Raw genomic sequence first — 12,422 nt, forward strand, 5'->3', positions numbered from 1 at the left:
CAGGGTCTTGGGGCCACCTTTTTGTGAGCTACTGACAAGCAAAGTCAATGGGGAAGCCAGATTCACTTAACAATCATGTTACTAACCTAGCAACTACAGTAATTCACTTAATAACTGTGACAAGAAAATGAGTCAAAACTCACTGAACAAATGTCTTGCTTAGGAATGGACATTTGGGGCTCAATTGTGATTGTAACTTGAGGACTACCTGTATTAGTGTTAGTGGGAAAACTAGCTTTTCTCATTATAACAAACTCTTGGATAGCTTTGTGGCTAAAATTATCCACTAATAATTTCATTAATGAGCTATGTTATATTTTGGAGTCGATTTGAGTGAACTATGGAGAAGGCCAAATGAAGCACCTGTCTCTCACCCATTTAAAACAATTGTCCCTATTCCTAGGAATACAGCAGTGAGCCCCTCCTCCCGGCCAAAAATAATGCAGCTGTCTTAATGAGTAGCAAGTAAGTGCTGGATTCAAGCATCTACATCATATTAGTGCTAACAAAGAGTACTTTATCACCCTGGCAGGATTATTCACAATCACGAATTCATCTTATACTGTTATTTTTTTCCTCTAATGTCAATCAAGCAGGTTCCGTACAACTTATCAAATGGAACTGCTGCTGAGACTGCCATTTTCCCCTTTGCTCCTATATTTCCTTAGAAGCAGGAATACTTTTTACCTACAAAGTCTTATTTGTAGTCATTCAAAAATCCAGTATTAACCAAGGAAAAAACTATCACAATCTGCATCCACTTCAAATGCATCCTTATTTCAGTAGGGCATGCAAGTCATACCATATTAGAAAACTGAACATTCTGCTTGCTCCCAGCATTGATGATCCTTTCCCACAATTTTAGAGGAATGTTGGAGACATGGTGAGAACATGTGATGGCCGAGCAGTGGAGAGATGCAAGATATGGGGGTTGGATAGATGGCCAGCCAGGAGACTTCAGATCTATTACTACTAGTTCTTCTTCTGCCAATACCACCATGGTGGAAGGGTCATCAAACTCTGTAGGAGACAGGATCATCTATAACCATCATTTCACAGAGGGGTGCACAAACTCAAGATTCTAGTTACAAGGTTTATCCATGTTAAAGATTCAGCAAGAATTGAGTCTTTAATATTGAGTTAGGGGAATCTCACATTTTTATGTTGTAAGCCCCTGGGTGTCATTTTTGTAAAATCTAGGAACATAGAAACACAATAAAGACTAAGAGATAAAAGTGAGTGTTTACATTTTTCCAAAACATTCCAAAGCAACATCAGACTGCACTTTTATGGAAGGGAACTTCATAGGCCTGGAGCCGCCACAAAAAAGTCCATGGCATTTATAACTGAAGGCAACCCTCTGTCCAAGACAGCAGGTTTAAAAGGCTTTAACCAGAGGAATGTAGTTCCCAGATAACTATGTAAAGAGGAAGTCATTTTTTCAAGGATTCCAAAATAGAGGATTCCAAAACATTTAGGGATTTTAATGACATTTGAGCCATAAAGCTACTGGGAACTGACATGGTTTAGTCAGAAGAGTGTTACATGCTCAGACTTGAATTCAGTTGACAGCTTGGGCTGATTTTTCAAGGGTATCCACCCTTTCACCAAATGTATTACAACAATCCAGTCAGGTGGTACAAACCCATGGATCTTGGTAGCTCAATCGGATCTTTCCAGGAAGAGACGTGCATAAATCATAACTAGAGCAAAAAAAAAGAGTCCCCTCTGAAAGGTTGAGCTCTTTCCCAACCCACTAAACTCTTCCTTTTGTCTAAATTGAGTTTTAACCTGCAACACCTTATCTAGTTCATAATCTGGCCTCAGGGGGATCTTGAACTTAGGCTAATTCAAGTACTTAAAATGTACCAACTTGGCTAGTTACTCGTTATCTGGAGAATAAGAATTACATAATAGTTTTGACACTACTTCTACTGGAGAACTTTAATTTGCTTTTGGAAAAGAAAATAAAGGTAAATGAGCATTACATTTCAGTTAAAACATATACTATTAAAACTGAAATAAGTAACACTGATTCTTCCTTATGATCACCATACACACATTTCTGTAAAGCACTATGAAGCAGTATATGTAAGTCTAAATGTATTGCTATTTCCATTCCAAAGAGTCTCAGCATGTACTTTCAGCTAATGCATCATCACAATTTACAATTTACAGTGGATTCTGAAAGCTCAGAAAATGTGTTATCAAAGAATTATTCATAGTCTGTGGTCCTCCAAAATGTCAAATCATTAAAAATATCTAAAATTTCATATTTAACAATTTTATCACATACAACTTTCAATTGTCACATGATATATATCTAAAAATTAAACAGGTAGCAACATTTAAATTAATCAAAAGTTAATTAAAGGTGTTCATATTTGATTCCAGGCAGAATTTGATTTTTTTTTTCAAAGTATTTTTTAATGATTTTTTTCCTTCTTTCCATTAAAAAAAATTATTTAAATCACATATATGTGTAACATGATAGATACAAAGATGTATATCAATTAATCAACACAGACTAAACAATAATTAACGAACTATATTTTTACAGACATTTGTTGGGAAGAGTAAGTTACATTGAAAACAGGAAGATTTTGAAATAGGATTGTAATCTCCCTTAAAACATGTGCCAGCATCTATAACATAATCAGTGCACTTTGCAAATATTGCAAGTATAAATTACCATTAACCATTTTCTTACTACATGTCATCAATCAATACAGTAATTATAGTACTGCCTGAAATCTGATCAAAAAACAATTCTATATTTAAGGAGAGAGATAAGCAAAATAAGAGCCTTCTGGAACACCCAAATGACTTATTTCTGAGTTTTGATGATACACACATACTTTTGCTTTCATGAAATATTTTAATAGGGACGTGCAAAATGTTCTATGCATAACTGCTGCCTTGGTCTCATGCAAATCACCTGCCACTCTAACTGAATGAAACCATGCCAATCTCTCTCTAACACTTCCCCCCAGGCTACCTTTCATTAGACCCCACCCCCTCCCTGGGCACAAGAAGCCCTCCCCACCTCCATCCCCCTTCAGCTCCCGGAATTCCTGCTTTCATGCCTTCTCATTCCAAGAGGACCATGTCCCATATCCTTTGGATCTAGACAAAGAGGGAGATGCTTGGTCAACCAGATTCTCTTCTCATCAATCAGAATTAGAATTCCAACCTCTCATCAATGTATCCTCAAACCAGACAGGGTTGTGTTTGCCACTGCAAACTCCGGCACTTCCCACAATACTGGACTAAGTTGGAAATGTCACTTCAGGCCAAGGTGCTGGACATGGCTCACACAGCAGATGAATCAGCCTGGTTATGAGCTGTTCTTCTAGGCAGCCAAATCTCAACCACAGATGTGTCGGTTCACAGGAGATGGTGAGTTCTCCTGGTTTCTATGCCAAACTGGCTTTTACCTACCTACCTAATCTATCTATCTAGTTATAGCCCACATCTTCACTGTTAAAAGCATATCCCACTCTATGCAAAAAATGGCCCAAGAAAACACCCCTGCAAAATGCATTGTAAGCTGGTATCCGTGCAATGTCAACTTTGCTTAAGTACTACTGATAACATTTCTTCATTAGGCATTGCTAAGTCAAAGTACAAAGTCATCTGAAATGGCCACATCTGGTGGCACATTTCAGGCAGAAAACACTGTACAAAAACATGGAATTTAAAAAAAGAGTGCTCTTTCTTCACAGAAACAGTTCTTGGAAAAGAAAGATATTCTCCTCTCTTATTATTTCCAACTGGCAGAATAGCCAGCATTTTTGTACGCGCTCCCCAACAACCTGTTTTTTTTTTCAGAAGCCATCCCAACTGATCAGAGCCCAGACCCTAAATAAACACGACAGCTTCCCAAAACCATGGACAATGAGTGACCAAAAGGGCTCAAAGTGCTGAGCAAAGCGAACAATAAGTAAGATTGGCTAAGGCTTCAGAAAGCAGCCACTGCAAGCCACAGAAACCTCAGATGACTGAACAATTTCCTGGATTAAGCAGGCAAGTTCCGGTTTACATTGCAAATTCATGCGGTTTGTGCCAGCAGCTTGTCAGCAAAGCACTAGGACCCTGAACTTCCAAGGGACCGAGGTTGCACTGCCTCTTTTGGCAGCAACACAGAAGAAAGCTGAGCTCAATGCATGTGTTTCTCTTCTCTTTCTCTCTCTCTCTTCTCCCGCCCCCAAGGAACAGGAATGGAGCATAGCATTAACAGCTCCTTCTGTCTGGAAGCAACTGAAGCAAAGCCAAAGGGATGGAGCAAGGCCAAGATAAGGAAAAGCCCAGGGCTTCACATGAAGAAAGCTTACTCATTTGCAGATGCTTAAGATAGCCTTCCTGTAGTATGAGTCTCCAGTGCTTTCTGGTAAATTAGGAGTCAAATCTTTGGGGGAAGAAAGGATGGCTTAAATCCAAAGGACATTTCAGCCCTTTCACCTTGAAGTCTGTCTCTCATTAAGTCCCAGCAATCACCAGTACAAGAAGCAGGTCTAATTTCCTTCCTGCTGTAAACTATTCGTTTGTACAATTAAATGTTCCAGATAGCAATAAAGAAGAACAAATCGTTAATGTATTGGTGCAAATCAGAAAAAAAGATATGAACATTGTTAAACGGTTCCTGCATTTCAATAACGTAAGGTTTGTTTCAGATTGTTATATCAATGTATTCCAATAGGGAAAAATGTGACTTTTCAACTACTATCAATATTTAAAATAAATTTTCCCCAACATTTTATATTTCACTCTTTTATCTGAACGTTTTGTTTTAACTTTAATGTACATTTAATACTTTTAAATACTATTTAAATATTGAATACACTTCATACTGCTAATGGAGTAAGATCTGTGTATAATATATGTGAAATATACTATAAGAAATCAAAGAATCTGGTGATAGCAACCTACAATCAAACCACTGACAGATTATAGTAAATTTCTACCTAATGTACTGTGTGAGATAAAAGGCTGGATATAAAACAGAAAACAAAATGAAAGTGCTTGAGTGAACAACAGCGCCTCACCTTGGCATCTAAATGTTTGCAAAACAGATGATAGGGATAACTTAAAAGAATATTCCAAAACCAGGGCACCCCACCTAAAATTATCTGCAGAAGGAAGTGATACTTGGCAGAATGTGCCTCTGCAACAAAGGTATTTGGAGCAGGGTATCAGAAGCACATTTTGAGTTATGGGCAAGTTAATCATTGCTTCAGTCTTTAAAAACTTAAGTGGCTTAGGGTTTAAGTGTAATTGAACCTAAAAATGAAAAAGGCAAGCAGTTCAGTTCTTCTTTTAAGGAATATAGAAGAATGGTGTGACAAGGGGACAAACCACTCACTAATCAAATTAATGAATTAGTCTCTCTAAGAGTTCAGAAATGATACTGTATTAGATCACTATTTCAGCCTTCTACATACCTGCGAATGGTTCAGCATTGGCAATGACAAAGAAATCTATCACCCGTGATGTGAAGTCAAAGGCAATCTGTTGACTGCCATGAACAACTGTAATGCTATGCCGGTCACCATAGCTGGCTCGAGGCATCCCTCCTTGGAATATGAGGTAAGGGAGCCTTAAAGAAAAACAGATAATATTCTGAGGCTTCACTTTGAATAGCATTTCATAGCTAGGATTTTTTAAAAAATGGTCTTACTGAAAACTGTATCTTTCCATCTTTAGAATTAAATCCTTGAAATAAGTCACTAGCAAAGGATAAGCAAAGCATGCAATACTGTACAAGAAAAACATTGTAAGGCTGAAAAACATTGTGATGCTGATGTCTCAGTCATGGAACAGCCTTGAACCTGAGATTCTGAGGGATCCTTTAACCTTTTAGTCTTCCAGTTGGTTGTGAAAACTTGGCTGTTCCTTCAAGCATTAGGCTAGAATGGAGGTTGAGCTGCAAGGATGATTGATCTGGAGGGGTACGTTGTTTTTAATGTGCTCCTTATGTATTGTTGTGAATTGCTTTAGAGTAATCATATGAGAACTATATCAATTCAGGCAGGTTCTAAGATTCTTTCTCAGACAGTTAAGCGTTGGGGTTTTCTCCTTCTCTTACCTGATTGTTCCCTACTAGCAGTATTCCTCAAGGCAGATTCCCACATACCTTTACGGAAATAGACATTGCTTTTCCAAAGCCCCTTTAAAGAGGAGCTTCCTTGTGGTGGCAACTTACTGAGGACTTTCTTTCCTCAGGGTTCTCTGATAAGAGTCTTGACTGTTATATTTTAGTCCTTTCATTCTATCATATTCAGTGGTATTTAAGATTCTTCTATCAGATCTTTAGCTGTCATTTCTATTCACTCAATGATATGAAATATGAATATATGCCTATGGAATTTTATAATTACAGGATATCTATTTATAGTTAGGTGAGAAGGAAAGTAAGTATATACAAATCTTTATTATATGCAGAAAAGGACACAATTGTTACTTAACCAGTTGCAGGTTTCCTAGAATAGCCTCTCTTGTTACTAAAAAGTCACTCTATACCAGGGTATCAAACTCGATTTCATTGAGGACCACATCAGGGTTGTGTTTGAACTTGGGGTGGGGGGTGTGGGGGGGGCATGGCCAGGGTGGGAATGACTAGCTTGACATCACTTGTGTCAGGGGTGCCTGTGGCGGCCCGAGTGCTCTGTCAGCGAAAACGGAGCTTGGGAGGGCCACGCACAGCCCTCCCGAGCTTCTTTTTCGTTGACAGACACAGTGTAGGCCAGTCCTTCATTGTTTCTAGGGCAACCTTGCAGGCCAGATCAAAGCACCCCATTGGATAGATCCGGCCCACAGGCCTTGATTTTGACACCCATGCTCTATACAAATAATATACAACATTGCCATGTTACTCATCCATAATACTCACGCATTCTTTGCTGTTAGCCAGTAAATTTTGGAAATGGCTTTGCAAGGGAAGGGACCTACAACAGAACATTTACAAAAATTGTACATATGTTCTTATATTGCAAAACTCACAAATAGTTTTAGTAAAGCTGACACAGCATCTATTCTGCATATAAATTGCATAGCTACACAGCTGCACCAACTCATTATGCAGAACAACGTATACTCAGATTGCCTTTATGACAAGAAGGATAAAAGGAAAAGCTAATCCTTTTTTGATATGAACAGCCTTTATCGATTTTCTGGTAAAAAACAACAACAAATTCCAAGGGCTAAAAAAAACCCTATATATCTCCAAAAGATTTATTAAAATTGTAGAATCACTATTGCTTTTAGACATCAAATTGCCTAGCAATTCTAATTTATTTTCTATGATTTGCAGTCTTTTTTTTTTCAACTGTTTTAAAAACAAGTGCTTCTTTTGGCACAAGTTTATTCTCTGATCATAGAATTATTCAGATAAAAACATGCTACACATAAACCCTGTAGCAATTAATCAAGTAGCACTGTTTTATTGCATCATTTGAGGAACTCCAGCAATATGAATCAAAGCTCTAAAGAAGGTCTACACAATATATTGTCATGTTATTGGTCAGATACTAAACAATCTTCTTTCTTACTTTTCTTCTTTCTTGCTTTTCAGGATGGCATGTATGATATTTAAATCAAACAGGCCTTCTTGGAAAAACTAATCTGTTATGTTCAGTTTTATAAGTCCAGGTTTTCTAAAATCAAGCTTTGAATTTATCAAATTTATATGCCACCCCTTTCACCAGAGGCGACTTCCAATAAAATCAGAATCAAAGTTGAGGCCAAAGGCATATCTTCCCAGCTTCCCACATACTAACCGTAATGTACTTTGCTTTCCAAAGGCTCAGGCTGCCAGTCATCACTTGAAATTGGCCACTGTGTATAGCTCCCATCATAATGGCAACTGATGATATGATGGCCATCCCTCATCCAGAAGAGATTCTCTAGTTGCTAGAGAGAAACAAGAGACACATCCTGAAGGACAGGATCAAATTGCTCAGAATGCCTGTATTTAAAACACAGTCTCTTTTATTTCTCCGGCTTTTATCTCGAATCCTTAAAGGACTATCATATATTGGAAATCTGGAGTTCATTATAAGTTGTTAATGGGATCTTTCCTCCTGTGACTAATGCTCTGAACCAGGCCACAGAGCTGTTTAGATACCATCAGTCTGAACTGGTCAGATTCAGGCTGTGGTGATGCTGTCACAGTGTGCTACTCTGCATTTTCTTCCCAAAACAAAGGTAGTGAGCATATACCAGTCTGGACTCTTGACCCATGAAAGCCATAGCACATTCATCCATCTTCAAATTGGAGAAGTGTACTTTATCTGAGCTTTACCTGAATGGAACACCAGAGGTCACACATCCAAAAAGGGGGGCTGGGACAAAAGCTAAACCAAATGTAATTTGAACAGTTAATATGACTGCTGCTGAAAGATTTAATCTTCTTCTGTTTATACATAGCCAGTGCAAACTTTTGGAGTGGAGCCATAACCAGAGTTTTGGGGAAAGGTTGGGCTCTCTTTTTCAAACTGACCTAGTACACGTGAAAAATTTCCAATGAAAAAATTCAATATTCTCATCAAGTGTATATGTGTGATAATGTGGAAGTAGTGCTGTCAGTCCTCTTCATTTTTATGGTGGAACTGTAACTAACAAATCAGGCCAACTAACCAAGTTGAACAGAGCATTCAAAAGAGAGAAAGGCAGCCTTTGACAACTTGTGGGCTCCCTCCACAGCACATTCTCCCATCTTCTCACAGACGCTTTGACCTCTTGTTTCTCCATTAACCCTGTCAGTGTAAGGTTTGTCTTTTCAAGTTGCACTCCTCACTGTTCAGTCATACTGTTATATTCTAACCAGCAAACCAAGCACTTCAATATGCTATTCAAAAATGCTAATGAAGAACGTGAAATCATATTCTAGGGACTAGAGATCTTGAGGGTTAGCTATATGTTAATAAACTGGTATAATAATTGTGGGGGTTGATTGTTTTCATGTTTCAACGAGGGTAATGAAACATCCATTTCCTATTCCCTACCTTAGGAAGAAGGATGCTGAAAGGATAAACTGCAGGATAGGAAAAATGCATTTTCTTTCACCTCCTTCTTACTCTCTTTTTTAAAAAATCTGCAAGGACATCATAATAATTGCTAGACAAAAGACATTGTTAATGCCCAACCAGATGTCTCTGGTCTTTGTCTGTACAGAGTTCTATGACCTTGCTCATACTGGCTTCATTCATGGCTTGATTCTTTATTACAGTCAATGACTAGTTCATTTAATCCTAGTAAAATCTGTCAGTATCAAAGTAAAACCTGTCAGGTCCACAGTAACTCATAAACAGTAGTTTACAAAAAACAACAACAACAGAGGGTCTCTCACAGTACACTAAGCCACATTCAAGCCAATCACATTTTGGCGTATCAATTTGGATGAACATAAAAGGTAACTTGCTACGTAAGCTTAAGGAAACAGGGACTTCCTAGGCTTTGTTTGGAACTTTCAGAATTCACAAGTACCTGATTGCCAAGTAACTGGTGTGTTGCTTTCTTATTTATCAAATCCCAGAGAATAATGAGGCCCCTGCTGTAACCAATCAAAATCTGATTGGGATTCCGAGGATGTTCCCGTAACACTTCTACCAATTCCAGTGACCTCCTGTTCCGATAATCTTCTGGCACTCTGTGAGGAAACACAAACGGAGCCATGTAATATTACTGTGCAGGGCTCCATCTTCTTCTGCACCATCATAAGGTCAAGTACATGGCTTCTTGCCAGTGCCACTGCTTTCAGCTCAAAACAGACCATGTTTTTTCAACAGCAGGCTCCAGGCCATTTACTGAAAGTAGTTCATCTTCCATAGAAACACTTCTATTTCTAAGCTCGTGCACTGTTTGTGTGCAACATACTTAGGTAATCTAATTCAGTCTATTTTTTCCTGGGCTGTATTTAAGGAAACAACATGGTACCTTGACGTATCTGAACAATGTGGTCACAACAGAAATCTTTTAGTGGTTATGGTGTGGAAGCTGAACCTTGGAAACATATAAATCACCTAAGTTCTTCAAGACTGGACAAGTGTAAACTCATAGGCAAACCCCGAATGCTACTCTTTTTTTTGACATTAGGCCTTGCTGCCCTCTGTTCTTAGAAGGAGGTTTTGACTCCTTCACAGAGAGTTGGAATATTCACATCCCAACAACTCTGCCTACTTACATAAGGAGCCAATTCAGATTAGGTAAGAAATGAAACTTCCCTGAAAAACATATAGGATTCCCCCTAACCAACTTGCTCAAGCTACTTAGATAAGCAGCAAAATGTTTCAAACCAACAAGAATTCCAATTAACATGACTCAACTTCCAGATTTCATGTATGACATACAGACAGGTTGTATATTGATTGGGACTTGCTGAATCTATATCCACATCTATGGAATGTCATTAGCTAGCATAATCAGTGTCTGACATCACCTTTGCAATACTTCTTCTGGACTGATGATCTGGTCTTCTAGCACCCTGAAGGACGGGAGTTCTACCACAAACACATTACCACTTTCAGTACCAAGATACAGAAGTTCTTGAGAAGAATGTGTCAGGATTGCTGTAATTTGAGTAGCACTTGGAGGGGAACTAGAAATGGACAAAAACAAGAAAAATGTTTTAAGATTCAGTTGAATGAACTTGATATTGCAATCAACATCCATGTAGCACCATATAAAATAAATATTTGACCCAAAATCTATTTGCAAGAATTCAGAAAGGACTACTGAAGACAAGCTACTGAAATTCAAACTGTGAAACAGAAAATGTCATGTGGTCTATGAATACATAAACTTGCAAAAACTTAGTGATAGTTCCATTGACAATGCTAGGTTTAAGGAACAGTAAACAAAATACTAGCAAATACTATACTGATGCTTGTTAATACTTCCCCCTTCATCACTATCCTAAAATCTGCACTATACGTTTGCCATTGTTTTAATTGAAATAACTTAGGCTACATTCGGATACTGTATCCATCCTCTGATTTTCTTTCTGAACCACATTTGGCTTTTGCTTCAGATGAAATAACAAATTAAATTTGCTCAAATAAGGTCAAGAAGAAAACTGGATTTACAAAAGATGAGGCATACCACAATTCTCTATACCACAAAAAACAGATTACTTAAGAGTGCAGAGAACTTTGGGTTTATATTTCCTTGAAATATCAACAGTGAAGAATCTACTGTATATCAAGCAAGCTGACTTTCTTAGCAGCCCAGAAGTGCTAGGATTGGAAGTATCGTAGTTACCCAGGGGGGCCACGAAGTGTGAAGTGTCTTTCTTCCTGAAGCTCTGATATACCATGATGGGAGTGTTTCAGGGTCCACAAATGCAGGCTGTTATCATCCAATAGGGTCACCAAGCGGCACTGAAAATTATTAAATGGAAAGAGATAAAATAACCTTTGGAGAACTATTATCTGCAGTAGCACATCAAGAACTGGGCTATTGTTTAAGCTATAATCCATGACTAAACTGAAATAAAATTCCCATCTGGGATGGGACAAAGTTATGCAGAAACAGATGTGTTACAGAATCTCCACTTTAGAAATCTACTCCAAGGGAATAGCCAACCAGGCTAATAGGCAAATTTGCACATATATTTTATAGAAGTTGACAGCTTATTTCAGCACATATACTGTCTGTACCAAGCACAGGAACCCCTTTGAAGACAAGATCTATCCTATTTTTTTAAAAAAACACAGTCCAGCCTCTAAAAGCTGTAAGGGACAAGGCAGTGATGATAGGGCAACATAGGAATTGGCAAATGAGATGGGGACCGGGATGGCTGTGTGTGTGTGCTATGCGTGAAATATCCAATGAGCAGAATGCAGGTAGACCTAGACTTACAACTGTAATTAAGCCCAGAATTATGGTTGTCACTGGAGTTGCTAAATAGATTATCATGTGATCAGACCCAAATTTATGACCTATTTTTGCCACAGTCATTAAGTGAACCTCACAATCGTTAAGCAAACACTGTGGCCATAAAGCAAATGCCATAATTGTTAAGTATATCAATTTACTCCAAATGGATTTTTGCTAGCATTTTTTTCTTCTTGCTGAAAACCAGAAGTAAATGATCGAAACCGGCAAAAAAGTAGAAAATCATAATCATGTCACCGCAAGATGCAGACAGCCATAAAGGTGAGCTGGTTGCCAAGTACCTAAAATGCTATTGCATGAACCACAGGGTGTATTTGCGTGTGCACGTGGATGTTCCTGAACACGCGCAGCTACAGTTGTCAGTGCAGACTATCTATACAGCTATTAGTAAAATCTGACAGGATATTTAACACTCTAATTTTACTTCTTAGTTTGAAAAAAATCAATAAAACCTCTTTGCTGTTGAATTCCAGTTGTTTGATCCGAGAGCACCAAGAACTGCCACCCCACCGCCCACAAAAAAAGGAGGG

At 38.3% G+C, this 12,422-nt stretch overlaps 1 protein-coding gene across 6 annotated transcripts in view; it reads right to left on the reverse strand.

The window, feature by feature from the left end:
- LLGL2 (LLGL scribble cell polarity complex component 2) overlaps positions 1–12,422 on the reverse strand; it is a 64,723-nt gene that overhangs the window by 23,012 nt on the left and 29,289 nt on the right. For all 6 annotated transcript variants that reach the window (XM_087924876.1, XM_026701986.2, XM_087924872.1 and 3 more), the window contains 7 exons: positions 11,257–11,375; positions 10,436–10,594; positions 9,484–9,646; positions 7,776–7,908; positions 6,890–6,944; positions 5,442–5,596; positions 803–1,020 (listed from right to left, as the gene is read on the reverse strand). In XM_087924876.1, the coding sequence (XP_087781002.1) occupies positions 803–1,020; positions 5,442–5,596; positions 6,890–6,944; positions 7,776–7,908; positions 9,484–9,646; positions 10,436–10,594; positions 11,257–11,375 (1,002 nt within the window). The remainder of the gene's footprint in view (positions 1–802; positions 1,021–5,441; positions 5,597–6,889; positions 6,945–7,775; positions 7,909–9,483; positions 9,647–10,435; positions 10,595–11,256; positions 11,376–12,422) is intronic.

The sequence above is a fragment of the Pseudonaja textilis genome, chromosome 2 (genome assembly GCF_049901715.1).
Source record: "Pseudonaja textilis isolate UNSWEBS1 chromosome 2, rPseTex1.2, whole genome shotgun sequence".
NCBI lineage: Eukaryota > Metazoa > Chordata > Lepidosauria > Squamata > Elapidae > Pseudonaja > Pseudonaja textilis.